Here is a 15,350-nt window from a genome sequence, read left to right as displayed (position 1 = left end):
ATCTTTCCTCTCTGTAATATAAAACATGTTATTTAATGATAGACATCAAAACCATACAGCATTTATTTTTTAAATATTGTAAAATTATTCATGGAATAGGATGAATCCATGCTTACCTGGCAGTGGCAGATATACACATTCCAGAAAAATATTTGAACTGCTGTTGAAAACTAAGTGTCCAATGAACAATAAAGTTAGTATCTGATTGTCATTTGAATGAATGGCTTATTGGTATAATAATGGAATCATTCCTCGTCAACTAATAAATTCCAAAAGAGTCAGAGAGTTAGACATTTATTTTTAAAAAAGTCTAACACAGAAAAGTAAATAAAGGATTTGGCTCAGCTGTGAAGGAGAGAAATTTGTGATTTAAGAAATGAAACATATCATCAGAGATACTATGCATGTGTCTTAATATGTAAACATATGTTTTATATAATGAGACAATGAATATGTAAAATAAAGGAATGGGGAAAATATGTTTTGCATGATTGCTAAGAGCATACTATTCAAAATATAGAACTATTATAAATTCAAAGGGTGAAACTAAATTCTATCAAGAAACAGTTTTATCTGTTTAAAGTGAATTCTGGTGATTCATAACAAAAATTATAATACTATTATTCTCAATACTTCCCACTTTTCAGAAAATATTCCCAAATCTGGCATGTGAAGGAATAATTTTTTGTACATTGATCCTCCTAAGCAGTACTATTGTTTATGGTAGAGAAAAATTAGAAACAACAAACACACAGGGAAACAGCAATGGAATCATAACGTAACTCCATTTCGAGATTTAAGTGACATTTGTGTGTTGTGTTGAAAAATGGAGGTTTTATATAATACATCAGAGAGACACATCACAAAAGATTGTTGTTGGACATCTGTGTAAACACTTAATCAGAACAGAATACCTGGTCCTTGAATGGAACTCACAGGAATTCTGTTCCTTTCGTAACATTGCTTAAGTTTATAATTTTAAAAAGTATCCTTAAACTTCTTGAAAATTCAAGGGTAATTTTCTTTTCTGAATTGAGTTTTTTTCCTGATTTGGTCTTATAATAGATTTTATTTAGGAAATTATGTTATTTTTCCTAGATGGAGATCAGCCTCCATTTTCTGAGCCAAAATTCCCTACGGAATGCTTCTTTCTCACCCTGCACGCTCACCACCTCTCTATTCTGCCTAGTTGCCGTCGCTATATCCGCAGACTCCGGGCCATCCGGGAGCTTAATAGGTATGTGCCATGATACAATGTCCTGGGATTTACCTGAGTTACTACTTTTTCTCGTGGGCAGGCAGTTCCATTGTGATCAGCAGATTTGAATGTGGGGGGTCATATATTACAGCATCTGTCTGTCTCCTGTCCACATCCATGTTCCTGAGTTGTTCAAGTTCTTTACCTGGCAAAGTGGACCAAACCTTGATTTATGAGAGTTCTGAACCCTCGGTATTCCTGTATGTATGTGGTCACTACAGACTTCGACTGACTTTTTCCACTGGGCATGCATTACCAGGAGGCACTTTAAAGGATCCTCTTCTAAGATTTTCCTTTTATACATAATCACGTCTGTAAATGATGACAATTTTATTTCTTTCTTATAGTAAATTTTGTTGTCATTCATGTCTTAGTTCACTGGCTATAATTTCTAGTACAATGTTGAATAGAAGTAACCCTGAAATTTCTGTCTTGTTCCTGTTAATGGAGGACAGCTTTTTGTATATCTTCTGTTATCACATTAAGGAAATTACCTTTTATTTCTAGTTTACTAAAAGTTTTCAATTCTTAACAGGAGTTGAATTTTATTAAATGCTTTTTCCATATCTATTTAGTAGAGTAGATTTTTTTTCTCCTTTATTCTGTTAATGTGGTTGAATTACATCAATTCATTTTCTGATGTTAAACTAATATTTCATTCCTGGAATAAACTCAACTTTTATATTATTATTTTTATATCTTGTTGGCTATTCAACTTGCTGATATCCTGTCTAGGATTTTTGAATCTATTCTAAAGAAAGATTGACCTATACTTTTCATTTCTTAAGTGCTTCTCAGATTTTGGTATCAAGGTTATGCTGCTATAGAATGAACTGGGGAGGGTTTCCTTTTTTTATATTCTCTGGAAGTGTTTCTTGTATAAGAATTATGTTGTTTCTTCTTTAAATGTCTGGAAAAATTCAGTGATGAAGTTGTCACAGCTTAGAATTTCTATGTGGGAAGGTTTTTAATTGTGGATTTTATTCAATTAATAGATATAGGCCTATTTACACTTTTATTTCATCTTGTGTCAGTTTTCCCATGCTATCTTAAGTTCCAGAATTTTTAGGCATAAGGTTGTTCATAATATCCTCTTTTTATCATTTTAATGTCTATAGGATCTTTATTATTAATTCTGCTTTCTTTTAGCTTTGACTTGCTTTTTGTTGATGTTTCCATTGCCTCTTGAGACGGATACTTAAATCATTTTTTGGAAACAGAATCTTGGTCTATCGCCCAGGCTGGATTGCAGTGGCACAATCACAGCTCACTGCAACCTCAAACTCCCAGGCTCAAGCAATCCTCCTGCCTTAGCCTCCTGAGTAGCAGGGACTACAGACACAGGCCACCATACCTGGCTAATTTTTTTTTTTTTTTAGTTTTTGTAGAGACAGTTCTCACTATATTGCCCAGGCTATTCTGAAAGTCCTGGGCTCAAGCAGTCCTCCCACCTTGACCTCCCAAAGTGCTGGGATTGCAGACATGAGCCATCACGCCTGACCTTTCTTACATATGCATTTAAGACTATTTAGTTTCCCTCTAAGCATGGCTTTAGGTGCATCACTCGTATTTGGTACGTCATTATCTTATTGTTCAGTTCAAGATATTTTCTAATTTTTTTTTTTTCTTATTTGACCTATGGGTTATTTAAAAATATATTGTTTTAAATTCCAGATTCTTGGGGTATTTGTCTATTTTTCTTTTGTTACTGATTTCTAGCTAAATTCCATTATGGTCAAAAAATATATTGTGTGTGATTTGTGTCTTTTGAAATCTATTGAGACTTGCTTTATAACCTAAGATTTATGTTAGTAAATGTTCCTTATAGACCCGAAAAGAATGTACTTTCTGTATTGTCTGTTACAGTGTTCGATATGTGTCGTTTAGGTCAAGTCTGTTAAGTCTTTTGTTCAAGTTTTTCTTATATCTGTTGATTTTATCAATTTATAATATGAGTTATTGAAAGAGGCTTATAGAAATTACAGACCATGATGGTGGATTTTATCTGTTTCTTCATCCTAGGATGGATTGCCATCCTGGGATTCCCGTCACTCCCAGTGACCTAAGGGGTCCATTTCAGTGATACCATCTGCAGCCTTCGCTCCCAGCTTACAGTGGACAGCCGTTATTGTGCTTTTCAGAGTTACTGGTGTTCCCTCACCTGTGTATCTTTCAATGCTGTGATGCAAAAAGTACCATCTAGGACATAGTTAGGGGAGTTGGTGTATGTATCGGGAGGGGGATTATCTGAACAGATCACATACGGTAAATCTGTATTAGTATTCTGAGCTCCTTATGCTTTTAATTCCTTTCTCTGCATTATATCAAGGAATACCTGGTAGTTCAACTTCATTCAGCGTAAGTCACTATCAATTCCAAGTTTTGGTCAACTGGTTAGGCACACAATAAGAACCCCTCCCAACTATTCGAGATAATATGGAATCCAGAATCTCTGATGGGTATAATTTTGGTAGTGAATTTAGCCCTACAAAGAAGTATGTTAGCATTTTCCTCGCTTGCTGATCAAGAGAGGAATCTATTCCCACATATACTCCCACGTTTATGGCAGCACTTATGTGGGAGGTAGAACAATGACATCCCAAAGGTGTTACATCCAGTCCCCAGAACCTGTGGGTACATTACCTTCCATGGTCAAAGGGACTTTGCAGATGCGATTAGGTGAAGGATCTTGAGATGAGATTATCCTGGATTATGCTGGCGGGCCCAGCGTCATTACAGAGGTCCTTATAAGAGAGTCAGGAGTGTGTCATCATGAGAGAAGGAATGTCATGATGGAAGCAAAGGTCAGAGTGATCTGGGGTCACAAGGCAAAGAATGCAGGTAACCCTGGAATCCAGAAAAGGGAAGGAAACATATTCTCTCCTGGACCCTCCAGAAGGAAGCATCCCTGCTGACATGTTAGACTTCTGACCTCCAGAACTCTAAGACAGTGATTGTGTTGTTTCAAGCTGCTAAGTTTGTAGAACCTTGTTACAGCAGCAATAGAAAATTAATATAACATATAAGCAAATCTTGCCTTTTTTTCCCTTCAAATACATACTTCTGCATGTGACTTTGTAATTGGGCCTTCAGGACAGTCCTTGATCTGAGCCTAGTTGTGGTTCTGGAAGCAAAGAAGGATGATTGGGTAGAACCTAGGGGAAAGAGGCATTGCCCTGCAAGATGACCGCCTCAGATAAGATCACACAGAAGCTGCTTCTGCTAGCAAGCAACGCTCAGGGGGGTTAGAGATTTGGGTACTTGGAATTATCCAATTCTCCCAAACTCCTCCATTTGAACTCTTTGGGTCCCAGTCTTTACCCTCACTTTCAGATAAGAGGCCCAGTTATGAATTTAGCCTGTATTATGCTTTGGTAGTGTCGAGGACCAGACTCTATGGTATAGTCTTTGAAACTCCCTGGTCCATTGACTTTTCCTTCAGGTAAGAATTTCAAATCTTGAGACTGTCACTTTTTTTCTATAAGCTCTCCAACATAATTAGAAGTAGCCACTCCATCTCTTCATTCTAGGAGATCACAGGGGATCATTTACATAGCTGTTTTTCCACTCAGAGCCTTGGGCTACCAGTAGTCCATCCTCAAATGCTCACTGATCTTCACCACTTTCAGACAGCCCAGTTGAAGAACTGATCCCAGAAGCCCATTTTTTCACGAGGGTGCATTACCTATAAACTCGCTTTGTGCCAGTAACTGTATAGGTCGTTATATTAGTTTCTAACTGCTACTGCAACAAATCACCACAACCTTAGTGACTTAAAACAGCACAAATTATTATCTGTTCTGGAGGTCAGAAGTCCTAAAATCAAGGTTACATTCCTTCTAGAGGCTTTAGAGGAGAATCTCTTTCCTTGCATTTTTCAGCTTCTGGAAGCCACCTGCATTCCTTGGCTCATGGCCCCCTTACTCCATCTTCAAAGCCAGCAGCACAGCATCTTCAGATCTCTCTCTGACCTCTGCTGTCATTGTCACATCTCCTCCTCTGACTCTGACTCCCTGTTTCTCTCAGAAGGACCTTTGTGATTATATTGGGTCTACCCAAAATCCAGTATAATCTTCCCATCTGAAGGTCCATGTCCTTAGTCACATCTGCGAAGTACCTTTTGCCATGTAAAGTCACATATTCACAGGTTCCATCCAAGGATCAGGATGTGACATCTTGGGGGCATCTTCTATCTGCCATACTCATGTTTCAGTTGTAGACAAAGAATCCAGTTTATCTGGGATAAGTAGAAAGAGGATTGTTGTAGGGTGTTGGTTGGTCCGTTGGATCACTGGAATGGTGGAATAGAGGACTCCCAGAGTGGACTGTGAACCTGGTCTGACAAGGAAGCTGCTGCAGGGCTCAGCTGACAGTAGAGTCTCTGCCCGAACTTCAGCCAAAACCCCTCCACTGTGCGTGTGTCAAGAGTCACGCAACTGACACCCGATAATATTCACCTTGCCTTCAGTGAGGGTTCATCTCTTGGAGAAAGCTAGGGCTTACAGAAATGCTGGCAGCAAGGGAGTCTGGGGAATGTTGTTTTCAGAGATTTAGCAGCTTCTACTCTTCTACAAAATGTCTTAACGGAAAGGGATTAGAATAGTACTAAATGAGCTGGTCTTTAATATGTGCGGTATATAGGAGCTCAGGGAAGACTATACCTCACTGACGTGTGACATTTGAGCAGACACCTCAGGGAAGTGAAAAAGCAAGCCACAAAGATAACCTCAGAGAAGAGCTTTCCAAGCAGGGGGAACAAAAATTGTAAAAGAAAAAAAAAAGGAAATGCCTTTAGTAAAATAGCCTTTCGTTTTGAGTAATTGAATAGGCATAGTAACCTTGAATTTTCTTGAGAGACTTCTTTCCCCATCCCAGAAAAATAAGGGAACAATGTACTTCCTTCCAAAAAAGGTTACCATATTTCATCAAATCTGAAGTGCTCTCAATTTTAAGACACTTAATTATTTTAGGTACCAATAAGAAGAAAATGCTGCCAGTTAAACCATAACTTGCCATTGATTTTAAGATAGACTCTGATGTTGAAGATGCTACAGTGTGAAAAGTAATCGCGTCCGAGAGTCAGTGAAATGCAGAATGAATCGGTCGGATGGATCCAGCTGTTTGCCTTCATTTGACTGTTAGTCTTTGATTTCAGAACTGTAGAAGATTTGAAAAATAATGAAAGCCAATGGAAAGATTCCCCACTGGCAACTAGACACCGCGAGATGCTGAAGCGCTGTAAAACTCAGCTTAAGGTTTGTATAGCTAATTGGAATAATTATAGACCAGACTCATAATGGCCATTTTCCCACCGGAATATGTGCCTTGAGTGAGCAATTCAGTGTCCTTATTTTTTCTTCATTATTCTTTCCTCTTATTATAAAATAGTACATTTTAAAACTTGTTGATACCTTACATTTATCTGCATATAATTATGGAAATCCCAGGACAGGTGTGCATATGCCTGTGCAGTGACATCTGGAATTCCTAGTGGATTTTTGTCACTCTCAGTTTAGCACCCTCCCCCTCCCCTGCCTCCTGCAAGGTGCTCCTTACCTGCTGCCCTCTGGCTCCCGCCCCAGCGCACTGCATGTTCTCGTTGTATCCGTTCTCATATTTGACACAGTGGATCTGTGGTGGTAGAAAGATCTCTTTCCTTTGCCCTTCATCTTTTTTTTTATTTTTATTTTTTCTTTTTGAGACAGAGACTTGCTCTGTCACCCAGGCTAGAGTGCAGTGGTGTCGATCATAGCTCACTACAGCCTCAAATTCCTCAGCTCAAGTGATCTTCTTGCCTCAGCATCCTAAGTAGCTGGGACTATGGGCGTGCACCACCATGCCTGGCTGATTTTTTAAAATTTTTTGTAGAGGTGGGGTCTCACCATATTGCTCAGGCTGGTCTTGAATTCCTGGCCTCAAGCGATCCTCCCACCTCAGCCTGCTAAAGTGCTAGGTATACAGGCGTGAGCCACTGCACCCGGCCCCTCATTTTTCATTTTTAATTGAAAATGATCTGCTGCACAAAACCTGACAATACGTGGGAATATTCCTGCTGATGGGATGTGGCCAAAAACAAATGCTGGCTTATGTTCTACAAGAAAAGCATAAATGGCAAATGTATGCATTTTCCTTCTGTTTATGTTTCAATTATAAAGCTGAATGTGAGTTGGTCCTACTTTCTGCTGATCAGTAGGATGATATGTGGAAATTTTACCTGACTTAGATTTCTGGTACAAGTTAAGATTTCAGTTTTATCTACTAATAGACTAGATCTTAGATCTCTTCAAGATGTAAAGGAAATCAGGGGCCCTTATCTGGGGTCTGTGGACCCCTAGGCATTCTACAGATGTGTTTCAAGGAGATCATAAACTGCTTAAATCTGTATGTCAGGTGTGCATGCGTGTGTGTTCAGTTGTCTCAACAATCTTGAGGAAGGAATTACAACCCTGGTGGACATTTTATCTGAGGGCAGCTCGTAAGCAGTGATGCTGGAATTCAGAAGCAGATTGTCTGACTTTTTCCCACAAACCGTCCTGACCCCAAAGGGCTTCCCCGTCAACGCCCGCCCCCAATCAAGTTATTTACATATGACCGTAAGAACTAACCTTTTTGAACACTAACTGTGTGCTAGACTTTGTACCTAGTAGTTTGCTTGGCATGCCTCTTGTTTTTCTCAGGAAAAAGAAAGATCTTGAGACACAGCCTGCATCTTATAGCTAGTTAGAGATGGAGCTTTAGAAACTCTAGAACCTAGATTTCTCCTGGCCCTATTCCCTGCCCAGTCACACTACAGGGACTTAGCTACTGACCGATCTAAAGGTGGGGCTTACCTGCTTCCACAGAAACTGGTACGGTGCAAGGCCTGTGCTGACGCCGGCTTGCTTGACGAGAGCTTCCTGCGAAGATGTCTGAATTTTTATGGCCTTCTCATTCAGCTGTTACTCCGCATCCTGGACCCCGCATATCCCGAGTGAGTGTGCGCCTTCCTCTGTACCTCATCTCTGCTCAGCTGGGCTGCGCTGTCTTTACTGTTCTGTGAAGTCGATAACTAAAACCAAGACCCTTACCTTATCCAGATTCACTTCTGTTTCCAGGTTGCGTTTACTGTGACATTGGTTATATTAGTAGGTGTTTTCCCTGCAGTTACTTATAGTAATAGGTGAAAGTCGGCACCTATTATTTTAATTTCGACATAGGTTTTCTTAAAAATATGCTATAAAACCTTTGATAGGAAAGGAAATTTATAAATTGGTAGCTAAAAGCTGTAGAAACAGAGTATTAGGCCCTTCTAAGCACTGGGTCCAGGAAAATAACTATCTATTTTAGAGAGTGAGCTAAGTATATTGTTGATCACTTGTCACCAACTGGACATCTCCAGGCAGCCATTTTTATTTTATTTATCATTATTATTATTTTACTTTATTACAAAGTCTCTGAGTCACTGATTTTGGCAAAATTGGCCCAAGCCTTCCGCAAGAGTGGAAAAGGTTATTTAAAATACATGTATAGCTCTGTTGTCTCAAACAGTTTGAGTTGTCCAGAATGACCAAATATGACCTTTTTATTTCCTTCCCATTTTATTTATTGCATTAATGTTACTTAATAAGAAATCAAGAAAGGAAAAACATTTCACACACAGCCTAGCGTATGAACTACCTTCATTATTCCCTGTTCATTTCTGGCTGTGGTTTCTTTACCTATATACTTTTTATATGGTTGTCTTATAGAATGAGTTTTTTCCCCAGATAAAATACTTACTTAATGATAGTATAATATCCCTTGCAGTTTGCGCCGTGATTTCATTTTGTAAATTGTGCTTTTTTTCTCTTTGACAGTGTAACACTGCCTTTAAATTCAGATGTTCCCAAGGTATTTGCAGCGTTGCCTGAGTTTTATGTAGAAGATGTTGCTGAATTTTTATTTTTTATTGTACAGTAAGTGCCTTTAACACATTACATAGTTCTGGTGTTTTTATGCATAATATGTACATGATAATGAACTATAGCCAGCCTCATATTAAAAAAAAAAAAGATATTATGAACTATACTGCAAACCTCCATTTTATGCCTGAAATTTTATGTAACTGTTTTAACTGAATGCTGCCTAGAGACTGGAAAAAATAAATCCAACTGCGGCACCAGTCCAATTCCAATAATATCTCAAAGACAGAAGCAGGATTAACAGTGCAGATAATAATGTAGTCTGTGGAAATTAAGTTGGATTTCTAATAGTTGAGTATGTGTTTCTGAGAAACAGAAGGAACAAACAGTTTATAAATATCAGAATGAACGTCCAAAAGCCAGAAATAACCACATCTATATTTTGTACCATAATTTGTCTCAGTTGTAAAATTGGAAAAAGCTTACGAAGAAATGGTTTGAATTTATAACTGATACAGATTTTTCAAAATTTTTTTTCAAATCCTTATTTGGTTTATGAAATTCAGTAAATAAATGAAAAAATAAAATTTAGAAATTTTATTTCTAAAACATTACACATTATAAGAATTACAGTTGCATTTCCTTGGCACCATGATAACATTATTGTGGTAGTGTTGGCTAGATGAAGGAATGGTATATGAAGTCTATTTTAAAAAGTAAAAGTAGCGTAGGTTCACAATCACTGTTTCACAAAATACACATTGTGAAAGTTTTGTAACAAACAGAAAAATTCAAAATTAGTATTAATGTAAATGGCGTTTACATAAGAGCCAACATTAAATGGAGCAAGTTGTATTGCTGTCATAAAAGCTGCCTTTTAAAAAAGCTGAAATCAGTGGTAACACATGAATTTTGAATGGCGAAAAATTTAAAGGCTGACTAAAATCATGTTTCATTTGTTGAAAAAGTAGCCTTGGCACAGAAAAACAAATATCACACGTTCTTACTCATGTGGGAGCTAAACAAGTTGATCTCATAAAGGTAGAGAGTAAAATGATAGATGCCAGAGGCTGGGAAGGGTGGGTGGGAGGAGGGATGAAGGGAGGTAGGTTAAAGGGAGCAAGCATGATGTTAGATAAACGGTATCAATTCTATTGTTGGACAGCAAAGTAGAGTGACTATAGTTAACAACAAACAACGTATTGTATGTTTCAAAGTAGCTAGAAGAGAGAATTTGAATTGTTCCCAACAAGTAGAAATGAAAAATGCTCAAAGTGATGGATGCCTCAGATTCCTTGACTTTATCATTACACATTCTGTGCAGGTAACAAAATATCACATGTACCCCATAAATATGTAAAATATTATGTATTAAAAAAACCTTGGAATTTAAGCAACTCAAGTCACCTTTTAAAATTTGTTCTAAGCAGAGTAATTAAAAAAACATTTTTTGAAAATTTTTGTTTACACTTATTCTCATTTTCAGCAGTTCATTAAAATTAAAACAACTCCATCAAAGAAATTTTAAGTCTTTTGGTAGTAAAGATCTTTTGTGAAATGTACCTGTTTTAATCTTTGGTTTTTTTAAGCTTTGGTTTATTTTCTAAAACATCATAAGTTAATACAACATTCTACAGCCAATAAAGATGTTTGGTTTTGAATCTATGTAGTTATGATGTAAACAGTCACTTTAACGTCAGCAAATTAAAGGGCATTCAGCATCTTTGCACCTTGGCCTGTGTACCCAGCCTCGCTTCATGACAGCAGTCTTCACCCAGGCTGAGTTTCTCAGAGATTTATTTCTTGTTCTTCGTGCCTCCATTCAGATACTCTCCTCAGGTGCTTTACGAGCCCTGTACTCAGGATATTGTGATGTTCCTTGTTGTGATGTTGTGCAACCAGAACTACATCCGCAATCCGTATCTGGTGGCCAAACTGGTAGAAGTCATGTTTATGACCAACCCCGCTGTTCAGCCACGAACCCAGAAGTTTTTTGAAATGATTGAGAATCATCCTCTTGCCACCAAACTGTTGGTACCTTCGCTGATGAAGTTTTATACAGGTAGGTTCCTGGGTGTACATGGTGGTACCTGGTGGTCAGACATAGGCAAGGTGGTCTGAAGCCAGTGGACAAAGTCACTGGAAATCTGGTACCTAGTATCTTGACCTACTTATAAGTGTAACCTATTAGTCTACTGCCAGCAAAGCGTGTACTATTGACTATTTTCCCCTGAGTATAGGAGATATTACACTGACCATTCTACATGCTGGTCTCTGATTCAGCAGGATCCATTAAAAGTCAGATGATTAGCATTGAGACCCGGCTGGTATCAGCAGCACAAGTTGGTGTTATCTGAGTGAAATTACCTTGTTCATTTTAGCTTTCAACTTACAGCATTAGTTTTGTAACACTATTCTGTAACCCAGGCTTTCCAAAGTGTGGATAAAACAGGGAGCTTGTTAAAAATATTTACTCTTGGACTCTACTCAAACTAGGGGAATCAGAATTTCTGGGGGCCTCTGGGAGTCCTCACTCACTAATTTCAACACGTTTTTACTGAGCTCCTACCATGTGCCAGGCACCGTTCTAGGTGCTGGGTTACACTGGTGAAAACGACAGCTTTCTGCAGGGAGGTCCTCCTCTTCTGGTTAAATTGTATTCCAAATTTTCATTTCTAATTTGGCTTTGGAACTGTTATCCATGGGACCTGTTCACCTGTCCTCTAACAAAGGCATAAGATTCTACTAATGGAACATTTTCCTACTAGGCTGTATATTCCTCAGGAAAGGAAGTGTCTTGTCTGTCTTCTTATCTTCTGTTGAACCTAGTATATTCTGGGCGCTCAGTGAGTGTGTTTGGCCTTTAATACAATGTACTCACCGTGTTCTTATAAGAAACACTGGCCACCGAGAGCACAGTCCCTTGCTGTTCACAGTTGGAGGATTTCCGTGTTCAGTTGACCCTTCTCTGTCACCCAAGGTCTGCGTAAGCTTATTTTGGACCCATGCTGTCATCTCTTTCTTCACTTCTGAGGGTCCCACAAACCTGTCAACCTACTTTTCCTTTGTCATTATTATTTTGTGACATCTAATAAGAGTCTCTCCTTCCTCAGCCTATTCATACCCTCTGAAATATAAAGCAAGTACACGAGCCCTTTGAAGTTTTGTTAACATTCTTACTTTGGCAACAGCAGAGAACACTCCTGGAAAAAAGGCACCTCCTTGGGTAAAAGTCATTGGTTTTCATCTCAGAGCCCTACTAGGCGTCAAGCATGGGACATTCAGGTACAGATGGTGCATCATGCATGTACAGGATAGTACCTTGTGTGGTGCCTCACACATAGCTGGCTTGGTGGAATTGAAGATAATTCAGAATTTCTTAAAGTGATGATGAGGTACCACCTTCACATATTAAATTTATTTTTAAGCTGAAAATACCTAATGCTAACATGTAGTGCTAACTTACAGAGAAGTAAACCAACCTGCAAAAATTTGTTTAACCTACCCTGTAGCCAGTGTGCAAAATTAGTGCTAGGAAACTTTCAAGAGAATGTAAATGGATAAAATTTTTCTGGAAGGCAGTTTGGCAGTCCACATTAAAAGCTTTGTAAATGTTTATCAGTCAAGATCTACTCAGGAAAATAGAAACATACCAGTTATTTTAACAGAATTTTGGGGGTGCAGTGGCTCACTCCTGTAATCCTAGCACTTTGGTAGGCTGAGGCAGGTAGATTACTTGAGGCCAGGAGTTCAAGACCAGAGTGGGCAACATAACAAGACCCTAGCTCTACGAAATAAAAAAATTAGAATGAGAATTTAATATGAGGAACTGGTCAAATAGGTATTAGAAGACTGAAGCAGCAGCATCTATTCTTAGAGCTGGGGGAACCAAGGGAAGAGTCTGGGCTTAACCCAGCTGCTTTAATGAGGGCTTGGACAGAGTTAGGACCCAGAGCTCTGTGGAAGGCACTTAGCCAGCTAGTGCTGCTGTCTCCGAGGGTATGCAAGGTTGCTAGTTCTGGGGGTACAAGACAGACCTGGCAGTTTGAACCAACTGCTGCTGCTGGGCAGAAAACCATTGCTGGCAGCAACAGCAAGGAGTACCAGGTCCCTTGCCACACCTTCACTTGTCCAGTTCTCCTGCAGTGCACCCTGCTGGCAACCCTAACAGAGGGCTGGCTGGCAAAGGAAAACTCCGCAGAGTGCCCCAGAATCACAAAACCAGCTGAGAGACAACAGCTAAATAGCCAGCATACACACTGACATATAAATTTAATTTCTAGAAATTTATTCTATGGAAATAATTATAAATGTGCATAACTGTTCATGACAGTATTCACTGCAGCATTATTTATAATGCTGTGTAGTGAAAATAATGGAAACAACCTAAATTTCTGCCACTTGTGGATTAAGTTATAGTTTATATAGTGGACCTATATGAGCCATGAAAAATAACGTATTGTTTACAGTAAGTGGTTAAATAACAAAAAGTAAAGAAAATGCCAAGTAATGAAACAGTATGTCTACAGTTTTGGTACACATATATATGATAAAAAAAAGTAGGGAAGGACATATACCAAAATATAATATTAACAGTGAGATGGTTATTTTTGAACAGTAGAATTATGAATAGCTTTATTTCTTTTTTTTTTTAATCTGACCTTCTTAATTTTTCTGCAGTAAACATGTATTGTTGGTAGTAAAAACAAAAACAAAAAATTAATTAAATGTATTTCGTAGTCAGTTAGTGTCCTGGGCCTGTCAGTGTGGCTTCAAGATAAAGAGTGTGCGTGTGTGTGTGTGTGTGTGCGTGTGTGTGTGTGTGTCTGTGTGTCACACATGCGCATATGTTCACACATGAGAGCTGGGCCTCTTGCCTGTGAGACCAGTGCTGGGCCTGGTGGAGCCCCACTAGGAATGTTCCAGGAGCTGGTGGGTGGAGGTTATTCTCTCTTTCCCCCTTGCCGTGGAGCAGTGTGCCCTCTGGAGCACCTCTGTACTTAGGGGTAGAGGACACCTATACTAATAATAGCCACCACTCACTGAGTGCTTACTAATCCTCTCACTTAATCCCCCACAGCCGTTCTAAATGTGAGTGCTATAAATATCTCCACTTTACAAAGGAGGAAACCGGAGCTCGGAAGGGTCAAGAAGCCTGCTGAAGGTCAGCAGCTAGCAAGTGGCAGCGACCTTGGCCGTTGAGCTCTAGTGCAGATGCTCCTGATCGCTGTGCTGTTCTTCGTCCAGTTACCAAGGGCCTGGCAATGAGAGTGCCCTGCAGGGGGCATCATAGACACACCCTCAAGTGTTCACCAACTTCATGTGAAGACCTGCTAATTAGGTCCTGACCCCTAAACACGTCTGACTCACACGTGGATTAGAGTTGCCATATACCAGATCAGTATATGGAACAAGCTCCTCTTTTTTTTTTTTCTTTTTCTTTTTAAGAAACAGGGTCTTGCTATGTTGCCCAGACTGGTCTCTAACTCCTGGCTTCAAGTGATCCTCCTACCTTAGCCTTCGAAAGTGCTGGGACTACAGGCGTGAGCCACCATGCCTGACCTAAGCCCCTCATAAAGATAGTATTCTAGCTTAGAAAATGCTCAAGCTCAAATTTTTGTTTCAAAAATACAATTAAGTTTCAGGCTGGGCACAGTGGCTCACACCTGTAATCCTAGCACTCTGGGAGGCTGAGGCGGGGAGGATCACTTGAGGTCAGGAGTTTCAGACCAGCCTCAGCAAGAGTGAAGCCCAGTCTCTATTAAAAATAGAAAGAAATTAGCCAGGCAACTAAAAATAGAAAAAATTAGCCAGGTGTGGTGGTACATGCTTGTAGTCCTAGCTATTTGGGAGGCTGAGGCAGGAGGATGGCTTGAGCCCAGGAATTTGAGGTTGCTGTGAGCAAGGCTGATGCCACAGCACTCTAGCCTGGGCAACAGAGCAAGACTCTGTCTCAAAAAAAACAAAAACAAAAAAAGAATATCAACAAGTAAGATAGTAAGATTTTCATGAACCAACTGCAGGGTTTTACCCAGGTTTTGCTTCATGAGGTCCCAGGCTCAAAACTAGCCTGAGTTTAAATATAACTCACATGGCAGTTAATGTGTTAAATCAACTCTCCACACTTTATTTTTTTTTTTTTTGAGGACAGAGTCTCACTCTTTTTCCCAGGCTAGAGTGCTGTGGCATCAGCCTAGCTCACAGCAACCTCA

General features: G+C 39.3%; 1 protein-coding gene across 1 annotated transcript in view; it reads left to right on the top strand.

Annotated features, from left to right (window-relative positions):
* Nucleotides 1-15,350, top strand: part of UBE4B (ubiquitination factor E4B) — a 129,929-nt gene that overhangs the window by 80,319 nt on the left and 34,260 nt on the right. The window contains exons 18-22 of the mRNA XM_012662501.1: nt 1,099-1,237; nt 6,414-6,513; nt 8,101-8,228; nt 9,094-9,192; nt 10,965-11,200. Coding sequence (XP_012517955.1) covers nt 1,099-1,237; nt 6,414-6,513; nt 8,101-8,228; nt 9,094-9,192; nt 10,965-11,200 — 702 coding nt within the window. The remainder of the gene's footprint in view (nt 1-1,098; nt 1,238-6,413; nt 6,514-8,100; nt 8,229-9,093; nt 9,193-10,964; nt 11,201-15,350) is intronic.

This window comes from Propithecus coquereli, unplaced genomic scaffold (genome assembly GCF_000956105.1).
Source record: "Propithecus coquereli isolate 6110/MARCELLA unplaced genomic scaffold, Pcoq_1.0 Scaffold77, whole genome shotgun sequence".
Lineage (NCBI taxonomy): Eukaryota > Metazoa > Chordata > Mammalia > Primates > Indriidae > Propithecus > Propithecus coquereli.
The sequence above is the reverse complement of the archived record's forward strand: the minus strand, read 5'-3'. Positions and strand labels throughout refer to the sequence as shown.